General features: G+C 41.5%; 2 protein-coding genes across 5 annotated transcripts; one reads left to right on the top strand and one right to left on the bottom strand.

The window, feature by feature from the left end:
* Positions 1 to 4218: 4218 nt before the first annotated feature.
* Positions 4219 to 12968, top strand: LOC128704869 (protein-lysine N-methyltransferase EEF2KMT). 4 transcript variants are annotated; one of them, XM_053800057.2, is made up of 5 exons: positions 4219 to 4286; positions 5624 to 6539; positions 8638 to 8784; positions 9851 to 10005; positions 11942 to 12968. In XM_053800057.2, exons 2-5 carry the CDS (start codon positions 5901 to 5903, stop codon positions 12384 to 12386), a joined length of 1386 nt encoding a protein of 461 aa, XP_053656032.1. In that variant the 5' UTR covers positions 4219 to 4286; positions 5624 to 5900; the 3' UTR covers positions 12387 to 12968. The 4 variants fall into 4 exon arrangements, with proteins under 4 accessions (XP_053656032.1, XP_053656033.1, XP_053656031.1 ...); XM_053800058.2 differs by having other exon boundaries at positions 4232 to 4423; positions 8638 to 8667; XM_053800056.2 differs by having other exon boundaries at positions 4232 to 4423.
* Positions 12969 to 14584: 1616 nt separating this feature from the next.
* LOC128704870 (uncharacterized) lies at positions 14585 to 19197 on the bottom strand. The gene is made up of 2 exons (XM_053800063.2): positions 19063 to 19197; positions 14585 to 16288 (listed from the first exon to the last, which is right to left on the bottom strand). The coding sequence occupies exons 1-2, from the start codon at positions 19072 to 19074 to the stop codon at positions 15140 to 15142; spliced, it is 1161 nt and encodes a 386-aa protein (XP_053656038.1). The 5' UTR covers positions 19075 to 19197; the 3' UTR covers positions 14585 to 15139.
* Positions 19198 to 23346: the final 4149 nt, after the last annotated feature.

The following is a 23346-nucleotide window of genomic DNA, read 5'->3' as shown; positions in this document are numbered from 1 at the left end:
GCCATGCTAGTTGTTTCCTTGCCATTGCAGCACTGACCCATAGGGGTTTAGTGCTTTTTATGTAATTCTTGTCATGACCAGCAAGAACAATGGATCAGGTTTGGTGACCCCATTGGGGTTAGCACTTTCGTCAATATAATACTAATAAGACTCCATTGGGAGTAATACTTTTGACAAATGAAGTAAGAGTTTTGCTGGTAAGCAGTTACAAACTAACTGCCTAATATCACTGGTAAATAGAATATGTACTAGTGTAAATGTAATTTTTTTTTTTTTCAACAAACCAGCTGTATCCCACTGAGGCAGGGTGACCTAAAAAGAAAAACCAAAGTTCTTTTTTTAATTTTAGTAATTTATACAGAAGGGGTTACTAGCCCCTTGCTCCCAGCATTTTTAGTCTCTTACGGTAGGCATAGCTTACGGAGGAAGAGCTGTATAGCCCTTGTGGCTTAGCGCTTCTTTTTTATTATAATAATAATAATCACGGAGAAAGAATTCCATCCCACTTCGAAGTGTAAATATTTACTAGTAATAACTTAGGCTATTGACTGAATGGAGGATGCTTTGATGTATGTGAGGGCTAATGGTCAAAGGAATTAAGCTACTATGATTCTTGATGCTGGTGAGGGGCTCTTGATCCAGGGAATTGGATCTGCTCTGGTTCCCTGAATTGAGCCCAAGTACCTTCCATCCCCTCCCTCAATGTGCGCTGCATAATCCTATGGGTTTAGCGCTCCTCCATTATTAATAATACTCTTATGATTGGAACACACAATTGCCCATAGTTTAGGCCTTTTTGCTGTCATAATGTAATTACTGAGGTGCTTGTCAGGAATATTTAGGAGTCTTAACACACTATCATGGGATTTTTAATTTATGCTGTTTGAACTTTTGTGATATTTATTTACTTTGTGTTTTAGTAATGCTAGTAGACTTGCTGGTAATTTTATCTTTATACTGTTTCTACTGCTAAGAGTGCAGAGTGATCATCTACCTCCCCTTTATCAGATCAAATCTAGTTACTTGCCATTTCCCAGGTGCATGGGTTGAGCACTCCCATTATATTAATATTACTGAGTTGAAAGCTTTCCATGTCTATAAAAAATTGGGAAGTGCTAAACCCACATGGATAAACTAGTTTGGAGAATAGGAAATAGATTTGACTTATAGGAGGGTCGATTAGCTTCAGTTCTTTGAATAAAAAAAACCTTCACTGGCATAAAGATGCTTTTGCTGGAGATGGAATTGTTAAATACAGTGGTCCCCTGGTATTCGATGGCATCGGTATCCGTTAAATCCAGTATTCGATACATTTTAACGCAAAAATCCCCTCAGGGAAGGTTCCTTGATGTTGGTGAGGGGCTCTTGATTTAGGGAATTGGATCTGTGCTCCAGTTCCCCAAATTAAGCCTGAATGCCTTCCACATCCCCCTCCAAGCGCTGTATAATCCTACGGGTTTAGCTCTTCCCCTTGATTATAATAATAATTAACGCAAAAATTTTGCCTCGCCACTCGTTAAAAAACCCGCCACACGCAATTCGTCCGAGACGTGTTCACGTGTGGCCTGAACTGCCCCGTGCGTGCCAGTGTTTACAAGCCAGCCAGTGTGCTCACATCTAAGGATACATTCGGTACATTCCATATTATCAGTATCTTTGGTGCTTGTTTCTGCAAAATAAGTCACCATGGGCCCCAAGAAAGCTTCTAGTGCCAACTCTTCGCGAAAAAAGGTGCTAATGACTATTGAAATGAAGAGAGAATTACAAAGTACGAAAGTGGAGTGCGTGTGTCGGAGCTGGCCAGGTTGTATACAAAACCCCAATCAACCATCGCTACTATAGTGACCAGGAAAACGGCAATCGAGGAAGCTGTTGTTACAAAAGGTGCAACTGTGTTTTTGAAACAGTGACCGCAAGTGTTAGGTGTTGAGAGACTTATTAGTGTGGATAAATGAAAAACAGATAGCAGGAGATAGCATCTCTCAAGCGATCATTTGTGAGAAGGCTAGGAAGTTCCATGAGGATTTAATTAGAAAAATGCTTGCAACTAGTGGTGGTGAGTGAATTTAAGGCCAGCAAAGGTTGGTTTGAAAGATTTAAGAATCGTAGTGGCATACATAGTGTGATTAGGCATGGTGAGGCTGCCAGTTTGGACCAAAAAGCAGCTGAAAAATATGTGAAGGAATTCAAGGATTACATAGACAGTGAAGAATTGAAACCTGAACAAGTGTTTAATTGTGACGAAACAGGCCTGTTTTGGAAGAATTGCCAAGCAGGACCTACATTACTCAGGAGGAAAAGGCACTCCCAGGACATAAGCCTATGAAAGACAGGCTTACTCTTCTGATGTGTGCTAATGCTAGTGGTGATTGCAAAGTGAAGCCTTTATTGGTGTATCACTCGGAAACTCCCAGAGCGTTCAGGCAAAAGAATATCCTCAAGGCTAATTTGTGTGTGCTGTGGAGGGCAAACAGTAAGGCATGGGTCACTAGGCACTTTTTCTATGACTGGTTACACCATGCATTTGCCCCTAATGTGAAAAATTACCTAATTGAAAAGAAATTAGACCTTAAGTGCCTCCTGGTATTAGACAATGCCCCTGGTCATCCTAGACTTGGCAGAGCGACTTTCTGGGGACATGAGCTTCATTAAGGTCAAATATTTGCCTTCTAATACCATTCCTCTCCTGCAGCCCATGGACCAGCAGGTCATTTTTAACTTCAAGAAACTGTACACTAAAGCTGTTTCACCCCTCAAGGAAGGTTCCTTGATGTTGGTGAGGGGCTCTTGATTTAGGGAATTGGATCTGCTCCAGTTCATCGAATTAAGTCTGAATGCCTTCCACATCCCCCCCCCCAGGCGCTGTATAATCCTCCGGGTTTAGCGCTTCCCCCCTTGATTATAATAATAATAAAGCTGTTTCAAAAGTGCTTTGAAGTGACCACAGACACTTGATTGGCTCTAAAAGAGTTTTGGAAGGATCACTTTAATATCCTCAATTGTGTAAACCTTATAGGTAAGGCTTGGGAGGGAGTGACTAAGAGGACCTTGAACTCTGCTTGGAAAAAACTGTGGCCAGAATGTGTAGACAAAAGGGATTTTGAAGGGTTTGAGGCTAACCCTGGGAATCCTATGCCAGTTGAGGAATCTATTGTGGCATTGGGGAAGTCCTTGGGGTTGGAGGTTACTGGGGAGGATGTGGAAGAGTTGGTGGAGGAGGACAATGACGAGCTAACCACTGATGAGCTGCTAGATCACCTTCAACAGCAAGAGGCCAGACCTGGGGAAACTGCTTCGGAGGAGGGAATAGAGAAATTGAAGAAGTTGCCTATTTCACAGATTAAAGAAATGTGGACAAAGGTGAAAACCTTTATGGATGACAATCACCCTCACACAGCTATTGCAAGCCGTGCTGGTGACTATTACAATGACAATGTTGTGAACCACTTTAAAAAAGTCATAAAGGAACGAGAGGTACAGGCCTCTATGGACAGATATGTTGTGCGACAGAAGTCCAGTGACTCTCAAGCTGGTCCTAGTGGCATTAAAAGAAGGGAAGTAACCCTGGAAAAGGACTTGCTACCTCAAGTCGTAATGGAAGGGGATTCCCCTTCTAAACAATAAGTTCGACACTCTCCCCTCCTTCCATCCCATCAATCATCACCAGATCTTCATTAAAGGTAAGTGTCATGTATTCTATTGTTAGTAGAGTACTACAAACTGTGAATGTCTTCTTCAGTTTGTGTGCATTAAACTTAATATTTCATGTGGTAAATTTCTTTTTTTCATACTTTTGGGTGTCAGGAACGGATTAATTTGATTTCCATTATTTCTTATGGGGAAAATTAATTCGCTTTTCGATAATTTCGGTATTTGATGAGCTCTCAGGAACGGATTAATATCGAATACCGGGGGTATTCGATATTAATCCGTTCAGTGTGTTTGTAGAAAAAGGGCCAGGGTAGAGGACAGGTCAGCCTTAGCCAATGGGAAGCTCTTGATCCAGTGACTTGTAACTGTATTCTTATTCTGGTAATACTTGATTACCTCCAATACCCAAGATGATATATGACTTAAGGGTTTGGGGGCTTCCCTATGAGTATGATAATGTATGACTTACAGGTTTAATGCTTCCTGTGACTAGCAAAAGATAGGTCAGGTTGTGGTGGTGCCAAGGAGGGGAAGTGATGCCAAGTGGGGGTTGTGCCAAGTAGCAGGTGGTGGTGTTGGTTGCCAGTACTACCACTAACAGTGCACGGGTGAGCCACTCGGTGTTTGTGAGAAAGGTAGTGTTTATGTACGGTTTTCTGCCTGCAATATTCTTGACATGTGCAAGTGATATTCAGCCTTAATGGTCCTCCATTAGTCATGAGTCTTCAAGAGTAATAAGCCCACTTTCATGCACCTAGGTTAACCCTTAATGGTAAGTGCCTTGATGTTGAAAGGCTCTTGATCTAGGGAATTGGACTGAATTTCTACTATAATTAAACCTGGTTGTCTCCCATTACCCAGACACTATGACCTCTTAATAGGCTAAGTGCTTCATTATAAATATAAAATTAATAACAGCTCAATTGCCTATCGCAGCTTTCAAGTGATCCGTTCTAACTACAGCTCAGATTTAGTGGTTGCTTTCCGAGTATAAAACTGACCCCTTTGGGTTTAGTGGTCCCCCATGAATATAATGAATTTGAAATAACAATTGATGGTTGTGAGGGGCTCTTGTTCCAAGGCACTGGACCAGTCCTCCCATTCATACAGCTGCTGTATAATCCATATGGGTTTAGCTCTCCTGATATGAATGTAATACAGATAATTCTTTTAACAGAAGACCAGAATTAAATAGATACTTTTTTATATTGAAATTTATTGAAAAAAAAATGTGTAGCTTGCTGTATGAGACATATTTTGTCTATTACAACTTAGATCTAACTTGAGTGACCCCCATTCATAGTGTTGCCTATGGGTTTAGCATTTCCTCATGAATATAATAATATTGAGGCTACCCTCTTTCTTGAATCAAAAGTGATGAACCCCCATTTCCCAGGTAGTGTATAACCCTTACGGGTTAGTGTTCTCCATGAATATAGTAATCAACACGTGAAGTACAACTCTGACAAATTCTTTGAACACAGTTGCGTAGAATCCATTTGAAAAGAATTAAGAATTTTTGCTAGACAATGGGGTGTTTTGAGTGATATGAGCAGTTAACAATACAATCACAAACAAGTGATGTTACCAATACAGAAAAAACCACATGGGGATGGAAATCTTTAATTCTAAATCTTTCACACTCATGCATCATCAGGAGCTATGCAATGTTGCAAGACAACAACTGATATAAGAGGAAATTCTCTGAGGCAAGGCAGAAATTATCAATGGCGGTCCATGACACAGATGGCCTTCACTCTGTATCATGGGCTGCCATGGATAGCTTCTGCCTTGCCTCAGAATTTCCCCTCATATCTGTTGCTGTCTTGCAACATTGCATAGCTCCTAACGACGCACAAACATGTGAAAGAGCTAAAACTAAAGATTTCCATCTCCATTTGGCTTGATCCAGGTTACTGGACACTGATTTTTCCCTACCTGGATCGTATCTGATTGCTTCTCATTCCCACAGGTGCCACATAACTCCTACGGGTTTAGCCCTCTCCCTCCCCATAAATGTAATTGTGATGGGGAAAATAATAGACAATGAAGAGGAACAACTAAGATGTTTGGCAATTCTTATCATGCGAGTTTTATAACCCATACGGATTTAGTACTTGTCTTTTGAAAATAATGATCTAGTGATTCGGAGAAAATAATTTGGTGTGAGTAGACAGGAATACAATCACTTGTGTGGTCGAGATAATGACAATTTGACTATTAATGAGTGAGATTGTTAAAAAAAATCCATGTACGAGTTACTGGCCCGGGCACACCTGGCCGGGGTGCCCACTTCCCGCACACTCTGGGCACATGTAGCCAAGTCCCTCGACACTGTCTTGGAGGAAGTATCTGAAACTGAACTGGTGTCTGGCCTCCTGAAGGCCAGTTTGCAGCACCCATTAGCTGTAGCTGCACCCAGAAGCACTACCCATGCCCGTGAAGTCTTGCAGTGGCTGAGAGACCAGTGGCGTGCCCGAGGGTGGAACCTGCCCTCGGAGTTCATTCCTGAGGAGATTTCTTGCCCAGATTATGCCCCAGAAGTGTCATACAAGACATATGTTGGATGGGGAGGTAGTGTGATGGGTCAGGTGGGGGTGACACTGTTGGAGAGTGATGGGGGTATCACCCACAACACCACAGGTCTCACCACCTGGTATGGTGCAGCTATCCTGGCTCAGTGGGCATCAGATAACCCAGCCATTATAGCTGGTCGGCGGGTGATGGAGCTGGGTGCTGGAGTAGGCTTCACAGCCTCGGTCATCCTCACCTCCCCTGCAGAAGGTCAACCTCCACCACTCACCTACACACTAACTGACTGTCACCATCATGTTCTCACTCTCCTCCAACACAATCTCACACTCAACCTGGCATCGTCACCACCAAAGGTAATCAATTAAATGTCTGTAAAACTTGATAGTTTACAACTAATTCAATTCAATTTAATTTTATTCTCCATAAGGGTTACAATGTGGGGTTTACAGGTTTTGGGTATTGTGTGGTTTACATGTTATAAAATACTAATTACAGAGGGGGCCACTAGGACACTGTACATAAATGGTATACAACACCGACAAGATAAAGAATTAGACACATGTGAAACATCTGAGTATCTTTATTGGTAGACGTTTCTCCATCCAGTGGCTTTATCAGTACAAATTTGTATTGATAAAAGATGGTAAAATGTCTACCAATACAGATACCCAAATGTTGCATGTGTCTAATTCTTCATCTTTACGACTACTATTCAGCGGAACTTGGGCATTAATTTATATTTTACAATATATATAACCAAGGTACACAGTGAAATAAGGGAGTATTTCTTGTGTAAATTGTAATTTTGGGAGATATTTGCCAAAATAAAACATTTACTGACGCAGCACATCTGAGCCAATTAACGGAGAGTAAGGTTAAGTTATGTTAAGTTATTTTAGGTTAGGTTAGGTGGATTTTGTAAGGTTAAGTTTTTGTTTTAACATTTACATAGCAAGGTAATATGTCACCTTAATATTGTACAATTTAAAGTATAATCAATGGCCGAAATCAACCAAGAAGCAGTCGTTTATTACCGTAAAAAAAGTCACAAGAAAGCGTAGATCAACGCTGTCTTCAGATTATTATTATTATTGTAATCAAGGGAAAGCACTAAACCCGTAGGATTATACAGCGCCTGAGGGGGGGGGGAAGGTGGAAGGTACTCAGGTTTAATTCAGGGAACTGGAGAACAGATCCAATTCCCTAGATCAAGAGCCCCTCACCAGCATCAAGTAACCTTCCTTGAGGGACTCGCTGTCTTCGAAGCAAATGGAAATTTGCCACCCATGTCCTCAGTTTACCTTTCTAATTTCTGGAACATTGCTGATTTCGAAAATTGATTATAGATTGAAATTTAAAACATTAAGTTGGTTTTGCAGTTGAGATAGTTAAAAAGTAACCAACTTAAATGAAACAAACGTAATTAACCTAAAATAATGTAACATGACTTAACCTAACCTCGGCCATCAGTCTGGCTCAACACAGTAGGTGTTTATTGAATTATATTCGTTTAGCGCTTCTTTTTTGATTATAATAATAATAATAATATTGAATTATGTTGCCCAACCAAAACTAATCAAAATATAATATTTTCATTATCTCCCAAAATGACCATTTGTACAAGATATACAAGATATGTGGTGCACATAGGTTTGTATATACAGTAAACACATAAAACTCCTCAATATAATTTTTTTTATGTAAATGCAATTGAAAAGGTTCATTTAATATTGATTATGAAGGCATGTTCACATACTATTGAATTCTGGATGTATTTTTCAATAGCAGTTACAAAAAGTTCGCACTATATATAAGAGAGTTTACTGTATTGGAAAATGTAAACTAATAACCTATATTTGTCTAATAACAGATGTAGCCTATCCATTCATAGAATTATACAAAATGGAGATAAAAACTGTGTGGGTAGTGTCTAATTTTTGTACTTTCATAGCCCGATCTGAGGCTGGCTTTCTATACAGAATTATACTGGTTATAGCAATGAAGACAGGTGCAGATTAAGATTAAATTGTGACAACGTTCCCCCCAGTGTGGCGCTTTATTATTAATTCAGTAAACCCCTTAAGGGAGGTTTCTTGATGCTGGTGAGGGGCTCTTGATCTAGGGAATTGGATTTGTGCTCCGGTTCCCTGAATTAACCCTGAATACCTTCCATCACCCCCCTCCACGTGCGGTGTATAATCCTACGGATTTAGCGCTCTCCTATTATAATTAGCTCAATAAAGCTCCATACAGAGCGAAAGGTCGCAATAAGAGTATAAAATAAGTTTTGCACTTATATTTTCTTCAGCCCAGTGACTACTGAACCAGCTGTAGTAATGTAGTGATAATGACAATATAATTCATATTTGACGTTGCATTCGACCTGCCACTCCACAAATGAACATTTTATCCTTCCATATAGCAGAGATTAAGAGTTTTGTGTCTCCCCAGAGAGAAGAACTGGAGAAGTTTCAGAGAGAGGTTAGTGAAGAGTTGGTGAAGGGAGAAGTGGAGGCTGGAGAGGTGGTTCCCTGGCCTAGACTCTCACACAAGGATACCAATATGTCTCGTACTACTAGTGCTGCTGCTGTTCCTACTGTGAGTTACCCAACTTACTTCCTCTTCCTGCTGTTACTGCTGCATTTCCTTTTCCCATATTGCTGTTATTACTGCTTCTTTTCGGTACAAATCAGTTATTTGTCTCCTCTTTATCTTGCTGCTACTGCTATTCTTCCTCTCTTAGTTCTACTGTTACAGTACCTGATCATCCTCACTAATCAATCAGCTTACCATTATGTTAACTATATGTTAGCAGTGTATAATAAGAACATAAGAAAGGAGGAGCGCTGCAGCAGGCTTACTGGCCCATATTTGGCAGGTCCTTGTCAAACCCAAACCCATTAAAATGTAGATAGGTGTGATAATTGAGGTAGAAACCATAATTTGGGTAGTAACTAAAACAGGATTTTACGAAAGGCAATATCTGAAGGATACTTAAAAGATGATACATGAAATACAGGAAAATATTTCTGCAGGAAGACGGTTTTTTGGAAGATTAACCCTTTAAGGAGGGAGGGAGTGTTCTTATGCCGTTGAAGAGCTCTTGATCCGAAGAATTAGAGCTGCTCCCCTTCACTGAATCAAACCTGATAATTTCCCATTTTCCTGGAGCTATATGATCCCTGCTGGTTGATCCCTGCTGGTTTAAGTCTTGCCCAGAGATTTACTTTTGGAGGCAAACGTTTGGATGTTGTATAATGTTGTATTTGTAGCTGGGTGACAGCCAGGCCTTGACGAAAGTGTACCTGCAGGTGGTGGAGGTGGGTGTACCTGCAGGTGGTGGAGGTGGGTGTACCTGCAGGTGGTGGAAGTGGGTGTACCTGCAGGTGGTGGAGGTGGGTGTACCTGCAGGTGGTGGAAGTGGGTGTACCTGCAGGTGGTGGAAGTGGGTGTACCTGCAGGTGGTGAAGGTGGGTGTACCTACAGGTGGTGGAGGTGGGTGTACCTGCAGGTGATGGAGGTGGGTGTACCTGCAGGTGGTGGAGGTGGGTGTACCTGCAGGTGGTGGAGGTGGGTGTGCCTGCAGGTGGTGGAGGTGGGTGTACCTGCAGGTGATGGAAGTGGGTGTACCTGCAGGTGGTGACGACAGTGAGTGTACTTGCAGGTGGTGGAGGTGGGTGATGGGCGTGTGGTGACGAAGGTGGGTGTCCTGCAAGTGGACTGGCGCCGCCCACCGCCCCTGCCGCCCGTGGATGTTGTCCTGGCTGCTGATGTAGTGTATGCAAGACACCTCATCCCCGCCCTGGTCACTCTCATCAGGTAGGTACCACTAACAGCCCTCTCATATCCGCCCTTGTCTGCATCTCTGTCCTTGTTTAGCGCTTCCATGAATATAATAATGTGAATAGTGTAATTATAAATAAAGTGCAAACCACGGAACGGGTAAGGTTTGAACTCATGACTGGTGAGTCCTAAAATTCGCCATGGGTTCAAACTCCACCCGTTCCGTGGTTCGTTTGCAATCGTGTTATTACGATTTTGTGAGGCAGATTTTGTCACTTAAAATCGTATTATGCCTTTCGCGTGCATTTAGGTATAGGGGAGAGATATGCAATACAGGGATACCTTTGGAGGATTACTGTGGTACGATATTGGAATTACACGGTATGGGCTTACTGTACAGCGACTGAGGTTCATTTGGTTCGTTTAAGTGGTTCTCCACCCCCTTCGTAGTTCGAATGATTTCTAGGCTTTGCTAGTAGGGTTCTGATTTATCCTGCTCTGCTGTAAATATTTTTTTTTAAACCTGTTTACTTCCTAACATACTTTATCGTCTTAATATCATTTGGTTGCATACCTGGAGTCTACCTGGAGGTTATTCCGGGGATCAACGCCCCCGCGGCCCGGTCCACTTTTTAGATTTTGATGCATTATTCCCTAAATTATTTGTGAAAAGTGTATATGATAGGTGTAGTGCAAGAGCTTTTATTAAATTAAATAATCTGGTAGCCTACTGTCAGTGAATTACATAGTAGATATAGACATGTTATAGACATGTCTGTTAGGTAAGACACATATGCAACAGTTAGTTATCTTTATTATGAAACGTTTCGCCTACACAGTAGGCTTCTTCAGTCAAGTACAGAAAAGTTGATAGAAGCAGAAGATACTTGAAGACGATGTAATCAGTCCATCACCCTAAAGTTTTGAGGTGGTCAGTCCCTCAGTCTGGAGAAGAGCATTGTTCCATAGTATGAAACAATATGTCTGACCCAATCGGTGCACAGGCTGGGTGTTCCATCAGAAGTGATGGAACAGCCATCAGTGTGTAGAGGTAGTAAGAGTTAGTGTTGTTGAACTCAGTCGTTATACCCTCAAGTCTTGTGCATGCAGTTTTGTCCTTATGTGTTTATTGTCTATAAACTGTACGTGCAGTCATGTCCTCTTGTGTCTGTACATGTAATTCGCGTCATGTGTGGCCTGACCTCTCTGCATTACGTAAGCTGATCTCCCGCATCACGTGAGCTGACTTTTGCATCATGTATTGGCCTGACCTCTACTGCTTTATGTGAGCTGACCTCTACATCATGTGAGTTGACCTCTGCATCATGTGAGTTGACCTCTGCTTCATGTGAGCTGACCTCTGCATCATGTGAGCTGACCTTTGCATCATGTGAGTTGACCTCTGCTTCATGTGAGCTGACCTCCGTTCCCAAATCTTCAGTATCCTCACCGTTTCTTCTCGTGTACCTCACATTACCACCTCATGAGGTGTGTAGTCACACCATCATTGTTATCAAATTTGGTAACTGATGCCTACATGTGGTTTTCAAAAACACACCTAAGCAAACACTATCAGAAAGCGTTTTGGTCCTGGGACCTTGATGACCTCTAACCCACGATTAAAACGTTTTATAATAAAAATATCATAGTGTTTACTCAATTCTTGTTTTTTTCAAGCTCTCGCACCTCCATCACTTCTGCTTGCCTCACTCATACAGTGGTAAAACATTACAGGTTTTCTCAACCAGTTTTTATTACTGATTTCCTCAACATTACAGTAACTTCAGTGGGAAAATACAGCTGCTAGAATAACCTTATATTGTGACAACGTTCTCGTTGTGTAATCATCATTATGTGCAACTAATGGCACAATAAAATGTTGCAGTAATTGCACGTATGCACTCGCACTGTATACAAAAGCTTTATCAGAAAGCTTACTCTTATAATAATATTGAAACTGCGCCCTTCTCAGGTCCATCTTAGACGGGAGCGCAGACGAAGAACATAGCCAAGATATGGTAATTAAAAGGAAATCAGAGAACAGGTCAGTATATGGCCAGCAGGGAAAAACAGAACGAGAAGAATGTAATATGATGCAACATCCAGCAGAGAGAGAAGGGGCAGAGTTCAAGGAAAAGCAAAGAATAAGCGAAGAGATCAACGAGGAAGATAAAGTAAGTAAGAGGAAAGAGGAAGGAGTGAATGAGAGGGAAGCGTATATAGCGTGTACCCGTCGCAACCAGGAGACACTTAGTGTGTTCCTGGAGGAGGTTCAACACCAGGGACTGTCACACACTCTGGTCTATCAGGCCACACTTGGCACAGACACTGCTCTCTTCCTCTATAATGAGACTCACCTTCCAGTCAAGATATACAAGATCACACTACCCCACAACGTGCCTCACCCTGACGTCTGAAGGTGATGCTGGCCGTGTAGTGTAAGTGTAAACAGGAGACATCAAAGGTATCAGGTAGTGGCGCTGTTGGGGAGAGGGACTGATGATGTGTGTTTGAATGTTCTTAGTTTATTCATCAGGAAATAAAAAACCGTGACGCGGGTCATTATCATAAGATGAGCCAGGAGCTAAGACTACAACCGCAGTTAGGTTCGTACTGGCGGAAATAAGGAAAACTAGTACGGAAAGATCCTTGCAGGTGGGCTAGCCCATAGTCCAGTGCCGGGTCACTGCACCAGCGACCATTGAATCGGAGTTCTTATTAAAGCTAAATTGGGTACATCTAAAGTGTGAGGCTAATCTCTTTTATTTATTAAAATATGAGAGAAAAAGATAAGCATTTTGTGTGGAGGCCATTGAAGGGAGGTGAGCAGAAGGTGCTGATGTTAGTGTTTCAGTTGTAATGTTTGTTACTCTAGGAACAGTGATGTCAGAGCAAGTCATGACTGACTTATGTATAGGATTGTTTTTGTACGTGTATGGGCCTTTTAATAAATGGTATTATTTAGATGTATTAAGGCTCGAAATAAAGGACAAATTGATTTAGGGTTTTCACTAGTTCCGAATGCTACGAGGCTTCTGTCCTAGTTCAGTTTTTATCAACATTGCACCCCATGATGGGGTGCTGCTATGTTTCTGTTGAAGAATTGTGGAGGAACCAACGAAGTTAGACTAAAGGAAATGACGAGGAATGTAGACTTGGGAGAACGAGGGAGCAGGTAATGTTGCATCATACGTAAGACATGAACAAGACACCAGTATAACGGAAACACCATTACCTCTACCTGGAAGTCGCACAATATTTTAATAATAATTAAAACGACCGATAGGAGACCCTAAATTACAGAAAAGTATCCCTTCAGTGGAGGTTCCTCTTCCCTGGATTAAATCTGATTACCTCCTTTTCCACGGTACTACTGTATGAGCCCTACGAGTTTAACGCTTTCCGTGATGGACAGGTAATACACAAATAACCCGCACATACTAGGCAACAAACTCTGACAACGTTTCGGTCCGACCTTTCCAACTCTGGTTTAACTAGTTAATGTCCAAGTCGCACCACAATGTCCTCATAGTGTGTCTTCCATTTGCGGATTATTTGTTTATTGTGCCTTTTTATTTGTCTATTGTACCTTTTTATTCCTTACGGAGAGGTGTCGTGGCTGTATATTTCTAAAAAAAAAAAATGGCAATCTCCCACAATAAATATTTTTGCTGTATAGCCCTTGTGGTTTAGCGCTTCTTTTTGATAATAATAATAATAATAATAATCCCACAATAAATTAAACTAGAAATTGTTTAGCAAAATTAGATACATCAGCAGTGTGTTGCTACTCTGTTCTATATAGTGTAAACCAAACCTAGAAGTCTCCTGTTATATTCCATCATACAGAATAGGTTACATACGTAGTGTTAAGTCTAGGATACTGAAGTAGTGCACAAATAACCGACACATAGAAAAAGGGAGCTTACGACGACGTTTCGGTGTGACTAAATGGTCCAAGTCGGACCGAAACGCCGTCGTAAGCTCCCCTGTCCTATGTGCGGGTTATTTGTGTATTATTCCAGTCACGGTATTGTGCCTTTTTGTTATTTATAGACTGAAGTAGAGCACTGAAGAGATTGTCGAGTATTCCATTAACACTTCAGAAGGTACGTGATTAAGATTTCGTTCTGGCAGAGCTGAAATACTAGACAAGGCTGTAGTGAGTGCAAGATTAAAACTTCAGTGAGCACAGTACGTAAAAAACAAAGAGACAGTGACTGTGTCATGGGATTACCGTTCGTTTTGTATAAGAAAATATTTCACATCATAATAGGTGACGGTAGGTTTACACTCCATAAGAAGCAATGGAACACAACACCGTGTTGTCTAGGATGTCTATTCAGTCTATTTTTTTTCCACATATACCATATCATCACTAACTGGCCACTTACCTGCGCTACTTTAATACATCTTGGTGGTGTTTTATTTGTCAGGAAACTGTCTTCTTGAACGGGTCTTACAGTTCTTACCAACCTACCTTTCATCACTGTTTAAAAGCATCACGTATTTTTTTAAGGAAACAATACTCTGTTATCTGTATATATAGATTTATTTAAAATAAGTGAAAATATTTTTTTCTTTCTTTTTTTTTTTTTTAAATTACTGAGAAGGCAAAAACAAATTGACACGTAAGCGTCTCCGTCTGGGCAAGGGTAGACTAGAGTAACTGGAACCTACAAGAGCTCTTGATTCAAGGAATTGGAGCTACCCTTCCCTTTCCTTGGATCAAACCTGATTACCTTCGATTCCCCAGGTGTTGTATGTCCCCTTAGGGGCACAATTTAAACTGGCATAATTGAAACAAAGTGTTTTTCACTCTGTCAAATCGCTGTGAAATGTAATTTACCCTTAGATTTGTGCCCTCAAATGTACGACTGCTCACATGTCACTAAAACTACAATAAATTAATGAAATGACTAAATCCAGGACCCCGTTGAGAGCTTTGATTGGGCAGCCGTTGGCTGGGCGACCGATGAATGGAAGACTGTTGGCTAGGCGACCGTTGAATGGACGACTGTTGGCTGGATGACCGTTGACTTGACCCGAGGCAGTTGCCAGGCTCACAGGGGAAGCTTCTATAAGACTCACACGGAATAACAATTGCACCCGTAGAAATGAATATTAATGCCAACTGGGAGGCTTTTGTAGCTCAACCTCAAGAGACATTTTACAGATAGGAATCATCAAGGTCTTCGTCCAAACTGTTCCCCAGCACCCGGAAGCCGAGGTCGTCGTCTGCAATATAGGACACCGTCTGCACTTCACCGTCAGAGTCGATATAAGAGTAGGAACCTCGGGTGACACCACCTGGAATATGTACCTCGTGTTTCCTAGATGGTCCGCCATCATAACCATATTTGTACTCGCCCAGTTCTTCTAACGCGTGGAACTGTGGCGGTACATAAGAGGGAGCAGCCTCTGTGAGTGGGACAGGGAAAGCAGGCGCTACAGGAAGCGACGCAGGGAAGGGCATTTGAATAATTGATTCTTCGACTTCTACATTAGCCTTGGCATAATCAGAGAGTTTGGTATTATTAGATGCATTGGCATTGGCCGAAGCAGGAACATGGACAGGGTCCATCTTGACGTTATCAGTGTTATTGACGGAAGCAGGAACATGGTCAGAGTTCACCTTGATGTTATCAGTGTTATTGACGGAAGCAGGAACATGGACAGGGTCCACCTTGATGTTATCAGTATGCTTCACAGTTGTTACTTTAGCAGAAGGCGGCTGAGTGGTGACTGTAGCTGCTCGCTTGATGCGGGAAGCCTTGACCTCTGCAAAAGCCCGCAAGTGAGCAGCAGTGGCGGCTAACACCTCAGGAGTGGGCTTGACCGGTTCTGGTAGTGAGACTGCTGCAGGAGGAGGCGCAAGCGGTGCTTGGGGAAGATTGGATGCCTTAACACGGAAGCCATTGCGATCGGCCACATAGCTGGCGGTCTGAAGCTCACCGTCGCTGTCCACGTAGGTGTAGGAGCCTCGCACGGCGCCATCCAAGGTGCGCACTTCGTGGGCTGTTGAAGCATCTCCAACGTACCCGTAGGCGTACTGACCGAGCTCGTCCTGGCTGTGGTACTGCGTCTTGAGCACGGTGGGCACACGGACGAGGGGGTCGATGTGGTTGGATAGTGCTCCGGATAAAAGTGAGCGGCCTGAGGCGCTGCCGGTGTGGGAATACAGAGGAGACAGAGGAGCTGGGGCTCGGAAGGCATAGGCAAACCCTGGGGCAACACCCGGGGAATATCCCACTGGACTAAAGCTGACCACGGTGGTGGGTTTACACCAACACACACACGATACTGACAGCAACAGCACCTGTACACACAAATCATTAAATTAACTGCAAATATAATGTTTAGTTACATAAATCATAATACCGTGGCTAGAAAAACACAACTAAGCCACAAATTGGAATTCTCTGATCTTCAGAACACATACAACTTGACTTTGCAACCTCATCTCCCGTGCCTGTACGTAACTTCTAGATTTTTACCATGTCCTATCTCATTAGCTATTTGATAATGGTTCAAGATAAACCATTGTCTAGTTTTCTTTTCCAATTTGCGGGTTGTTGGTAAATGTCTAGTGTATTAGTTCAAAGGTAATTAGATAACTGCAGTATGTAGTTACATCCTCTAGAGATGTATTCTATTACGACAACATTCTGTTATTACAGTATTGTGTTAAGACAGTATTCTATTATTGTCCCGGATATGTGGCTATCGTTGCGTTGGTAAAGGTGTTGAGGTAGTGAAGTTTATGGTTCAAGGGCAGGATGACTGCTTCCTGGAGTACACAAATAGTGCTGAGAAAGCTGGTAGTGTACAACTTGGCACACGACCCACACTGAAGGAAACACACCTTCCAGAACTGGATTTTATTGGAGGGAGGGGGGGGGGTCACGTTTCGCTCTGTATAGAGATAATAAGGCTCTACAAAGAGCGATACGGTGTCCCAGGAAAAGCTTGCTCTAACCATGACCCGAATGGAAATTAGTCCCACCGTTTAACTTTATTGGGTTATCCTACGTTATCCTGGGTTATCCTACGTTATCCTGGGATATCCTACGTTATCCTGGGATATCCTACGTTATCCTGGGATATCCTACGTTATCCTGGGATATCCTACGTTATCCTGGGATATCCTACGTTATCCCGGGATATCGTACGTTATCCTGGGATATACGTTATGCTGGGATATCCTACGTTATCCTGGGATATACGTTATCCTGGGATATCTTACGTTATCCTAGGATATCCTACGTTATCCTGGGATATCCTACGTTATCCTGGGATATCCTGCATTATCCTGGGTTATCCTACGTTATCCTGGGATATCCTACGTTATCCTGGGCTATCCTACGTTATCCTGAATTATCCTACGTTATCCTGGGTTATCCCACGTTATCCTAGGTTTCCCTGGGTTGTCTAAAGTCAATTTTACATTCTGTATATATTCCTACATTTATGACAATTTTCAACCACTGTGGAAATTGATAGTATTGCAAAATCATGTTGAAATCTACGCAATAATTTAATTAATGGAAAGTGACCTTTTGGCTGTTTTTTTAATGGCAGAATTTAGCATGGATAATATTCTGAAAAAAATATATTTTTAACGTTTTTTTTTAATACACAGATGGTGACCAGTATATCACTTTCACCGTACACTAAAAATATATTTTTAACGTTTTTTTTTTAAATACACAGATGGTGACCAGTATATCACTTTCACCGTACACTAAAAATATATTTTTAACGTTTTTTTTTAAATACACAGATGGTGACCAGTATATCACTTTCACCGTACACTATCGCGTCCGCCACACTATCACGTTCACTACTACTAAAACTTATTTTCACTGCACTATATCATACTAATTATATATATCATGTTCCCTACACGCTATATCATTCACTACACACCATGTCATATTCACCAGTTATCATGTTCACCTACAATCATATTCACCGGCACTGTATAGTTCACAGAGACGAACTCATGTTCACTTCTCACTATATCATGTTCATAAAAAAATATATGGTTGCTTCATACTATAGCATATTCACCAGTTTTTTCACGTTCATCATAACAGTATATCATGTTCATCACATCATAACCGTTACACACAATACCAAGAACACAACCCTTAATACCGTGGCTGGAACAATTAACTGTCAACCCACAGTTCCGTGGCTGGAACAATTCACTAGTAACCCACAGTACCGTGACTGGAACAATTCACTAACAACCCACAGTTCCGTGGCTGGAACAGTTCACTAACAACCCACAGTACCGTGTCTGGAACAATTCACTAACAACCCACAGTTCCGTGGCTGGAACAGTTCACTAGTAACCCACAGTTCCGTGTCTGGAACAATTCACTAGCAACCCACAGTACCGTGACTGGAACAATTCACTAACAACCCACAGTTCCGTGGCTGGAACAATTCACTAGCAACCCAGTTCCGTGTCTGGAACAATTCACTAGCAACCCACGTACCGTGACTGGAACAATTCACTAACAACCCACAGTTCCGTGGCTGAAACAATTCACTAGCAACCCACAGTACCGTGACTGGAACAGTTCACTAGCAACCCAGAGTACCGTGTCTGGAACAATTCACTAGCAACCCACAGTACCGTGTCTGGAACAATTCACTAGCAACCCACAGTTCCGTGGCTGGAACAGTTCACTAGCAACCCACAGTACCGTGTCTGGAACAATTCACTGTCAACCCACAGTTCCGTTGCTGGAACAATTTACTAGTAACCCACAATTCCGTATCTGGAACAGTTCACTAGCAACCCAAGGTACTGAAATTTAGATGGTTCTTTAACACAGAATACACTGTAGGGGCTAATTCGTTGCAAAACAAACGCTTGTTTTGTTTGACGAAAACCGGTTGCATCTTCACTGCAAGACTATCGAAGTCACCTTCACACTGATCCAGACGTTCACACTAGTTCATGCTCACAATAAGAGGCTTATGTTCACATTGAAAGCACAGGAGCCGAGGCTTGACCTCGGCACCCACACTAGGTGAGGACAGTAATTCCAGACCATGCAGGAAAGTAGGCAGGTTTACCAGAGCCTTCATGATGGGTACGTTCAGTAGAGGCGACTGGAATAGACTGACTGGAGGATGTGTAGATGTCTCTTATATGTGTACCTGAGAGTGACCACGCCCTCCACTACCTCCACCAGTCGAGGTCATCACGCCCTCCACCCCCTCCTGTGCCCTCTACCTCCTCCTGCGCCTTCCACCTCCTCCTGCGCCCTCCATCCCCTCCCCATCATTCTCCACCGTCGCCTGCTCACTCCACCACCCCTCACAGTCGAGGTCGTCTAAACAGTGAAAACCAGTTCTCAAAGGCACAGTACTCGCCCCTATTCGCGTTCTTATATCGTAGTCATCGATACAAACAACAGTACTGTAATACCCTTCTCAGTTACACGAGAACTTGTACGAGAGTGACATCCATCAAGGACACACCGCTCCTCCAAGTCTTCCCACTGGGCCATAGAAAACACGAGGTCCATCGAGGACAAGCTTCACCTGCTTTTCTCTGGAACATATTAAGGAATAAAAATTTGAACTACATTAAAAAACATAATCAACCCTCTTGATTGAGTGGAAGACGAATGTAAGAGACTTAAGAGTGGCCATTTCTGATCTCACATTCAAGGAATGCTTACTATCACAAGTCCAAGGCAAATGATAGGCTAAATGACTCACGAAATCGTTATACGATTGAAAACAAACCACGGAATGGAAATAAATGGTATAAAATACCGATACAATGGAAAATAAACACGTAAGCAGTATAATGTGAGTATTGACGTTTCGCCCACACACTGGGCTTTATCAAGTCACAAACTGATCTGTTTGTGGCTTGGTAAAGCCCACTGTGTGGGCTGTGTGTGTTTATTTTTCCAAACCACGGTGTGGAAAATTGCATTTACTTGGATGTATCATTATATACATAACAGTAAATGATAACAAAGATAATTATTATTTATCAGAGTTACATCGACAAGTAGGAATTTGGGACACCTAGGTCGCAAAAAATGTCCCCCTTCGATACCTACCACTGTCATATCCACAAGTTGCTCTGGACCTATTAATTATAAATGAAATATACATACACCAGGAATTCTGGTAAATATATAAATTTGTGGACTGTATATTAAATTAATAAAGGATTATATATATATATATATATATATATATATATATATATATATATATATATATATATATATATATATGTCGTGCCGAATATGTAAAACTGGTCAGTTAGCAAGAACTCATTTAAAATTAAGTCCTTTCTAAAATTTTCTCTTATACGTTTAAAGATATATTTTTTTCATTAATGTTGATGTAAAAATTTATAATTTTGCACCAAAAGGAACTTAGAAAACTTACCTAACCTTATTATAACAAGAGCAATTTATTTTAGCCTAACCCAACTAAATATATTTTAGATTTGTTTACAGTAATTTAATACTAAACAAACACAGTGAAACACATTTTTTTCGTTAGGTTCAGAATGATTTTGGCGAAATTATTGCATACACAAATTTTCACTTGTCCTATATGGCAAGATGAACGTTGCTATTTAAGCCAAGATGGCAAGTTCTGCCTATTCGGCACGACATATATATATATATATATATATATATATATATATATATATATATATATACATATATATATATATATATATACATATATATATATATATATATATATATATATATATATATATATATATATATATATATATATATATATATATATATACATTTATACAACAGAAGGAGAATATATCTTAACCATAACACTCACCAATTTGACTGGAGATTAAGGTTGTATCATACTCAGAAAAAACCTCACTAACTAAATTTATGAAAACACTGGCCAGAATTATACACAAATCTAGAGAGCTTATCTGAGGTTCCTGGAGCTGTCTTGTCCAGTCGTCTGATATCTCAAGTTATGCAGGAATGCATATCCACCAATTTCGCCTCCTATTTGAGAGGTATCAGCACAATTTTACCTCTAGAGCACGAAAAATTCTTCCCCATTCACCAACGTTTCTAATCCCAATTCAAAAACCAAGATGGCCAGTCTCCTGCCCAGACGCAGGCTTTCCGTTTTCTATGACAAATATTATTAAATACAGTATGGCCATCTATTTACATATAACTACTGTATTTCTAGAAAATATACAGTATTTTCCACACACGGAATGAGTGGGGTTTGAACCCATGGCGAGTAAGTCGTAAAACTCCAGGCCAGTGCGTAAACCACTGCGCCACCTGGTTACAACAAGATTATCCAACTAGGAATATTTCTGTACACCAGAGGGAAGTTAACATGGACTCCCTTGCCATGGGTTCAGACCCCATCCGTTCCGTGGTTTGTTATGGTACTTGTTCTCTCCAGACTAGAATATTACTGTTTAACAGTAACTCTTTTTAAGGCAGTTGAAGTTGTAGACGTGTAGAATATAGAACTTTCACTGCCAGCGTCAGTTTCAGCATATAAACACTGAGGAATGCTGAACATTACTTGCAGACGAGAAATATCACAGGATCTGCTTCCAAATCTGCACACTCAAAGTACGCCTTGTGAAAGCAAAAGATGTATTAGACGGTGCAAAATTTTGCCACTGGAGCAGAGGTACAGAAAGTACAGTGTAATATCCAAACAGGTAAAGAACCTACATTGTGAGAGTCAGAGGTTCAGAGAGTACTGTGAGAGTGAGAAGTACAGAAAGTACACTGTAATAGTCAGTGTTCTAGGCTTTTCAACACCTTCAAAGGGACATATATTAATGTTGGTGAAGAGCTTCTGATCGAGGGAACTGGAATTATAATCACTTGGATGAAAGCTGATTGCCTTTCCTGTCCCAGGCGCTGTATGACTCCTCCGGCATGTTTTTCACCAAGTTCCCCAAATCAGGAAAAACCAGTCATTGCAAATTGACGCTCGACACATCACTCTTACTTGTTACCTTGTATAAGTTTTTTTTTTTTTTAGATACGTGAAGCGCTGAACCCCCATGAGTCATTCAGTGCAAGAAGTGTTTGAGGCTTGATTCTCCCTCCAATAAATGCAACATAGACACATTAATGTCAGTCTTCTTGACACTACGTCTGTGGTGGGTTCCTCAGACGTGCTAGTGTTGTGTCTGGGGAACATCCCACCAGCGACATCTCGGAGTACACGCATTATTTTATTTTTTAAAGGATGGACCGGTAAACCAGTGGAAGGCTTCGGTCAGATGACCAAAAGGTCCCGTTTCCCCATTTCACGTTAACGTGAAATGGGGAAACCTAGTCATCATTAGATAAAGTTTAGTACCCTCACAACTCCCACTTAACATGTGACTCATAAATTTGTCCCTGTCAACCCAGACTCCTCCATTCTCATGTACTGCTGAAGATCTCAGTTGGAGATTGAAATATGCAATGTGTGTTTGTCTCCATATGAGGCCTATCAAAACTTTGGGGCCCAGTCCCTGGACCCAAATATGCAATGTGTGTTTGTCTCCATATGAGGCCTATCAAAACTTTGGGGCCCAGTCCCTGGACCCATTATGTACTTCTAATCTTTTTACTACCGCCCACGGGATGGGTATGAGGTGCATAATTAACATATTAAACTAACTCCGTGTGGGATTCCTCAGTGTATTGACAAATGTCCACTACACTTCGATACTTTATCATACATTAACTTGTGCTGAACGGAAGGCCGGTGTGAACGACCGCAGTGGCTCTCTGTCTCTATATAAAAGTGATTCAGTCCCATTTTGCATCATGATTTTTGGAGTTCAGGTTCACTGCTGATGGGTTCTGTCAGCATCACTGATGCTGATACTGCCTGCCACCACCCAGCCAGCTAGATGATCTTCATCGCCACCACCAACACTTGGATCATCACCACCACTACCATAAAAACTCGCTAGCACATCCTGCCTCACCTATTTCTTCACAGCTCCACCCAGACCAAAAAAAACAGCCTCACCCACAAGATGGTACTGGAAGGTTCATCCTTGCCTCGCATTGTGTATTTTCTCCTAAACTAGATTTACTTTTTATATTTATAAATTAATTTTAGACGCTATTCTGTGATGAATTTGTGCGTCCAAATTATTGATCGTATTTCAGAAAAGATGTATGGACATGTTTCCTTATTGTGTTTAAATTCACCTAGTAGTAAGTAGGCACCTGGTTGTTAGTCACCTTACACCTGCTGTCACTTCACCTAGCAGTAAGTAGGCAGTTGGGTGTTAGTCACCTTACACCTGCTGTCACTTCACCTAGCAGTAAGACTTGACAAATCTCTTGGAGAGCGAAACGT

This window comes from Cherax quadricarinatus, chromosome 91 (genome assembly GCF_038502225.1).
Source record: "Cherax quadricarinatus isolate ZL_2023a chromosome 91, ASM3850222v1, whole genome shotgun sequence".
Taxonomy (NCBI): domain Eukaryota; kingdom Metazoa; phylum Arthropoda; class Malacostraca; order Decapoda; family Parastacidae; genus Cherax; species Cherax quadricarinatus.
Note: the sequence above shows the minus strand (reverse complement) of the source record. Positions and strands in the feature narration are given on the sequence as shown.

Coding starts and splice junctions, on each gene's coding strand:
- LOC128704869 (XM_053800057.2), top strand. CDS start 5,901: ATGTACGAGTTACTGGCCCGGGCACACCTGGCCGGGGTGCCCACTTCC. Junction 6,540..8,637: donor TGGCATCGTCACCACCAAAG/GTAATCAATTAA, acceptor GTGTCTCCCCAG/AGAGAAGAACTGGAGAAGTT. Junction 8,785..9,850: donor GTGCTGCTGCTGTTCCTACT/GTGAGTTACCCA, acceptor GTGTACTTGCAG/GTGGTGGAGGTGGGTGATGG.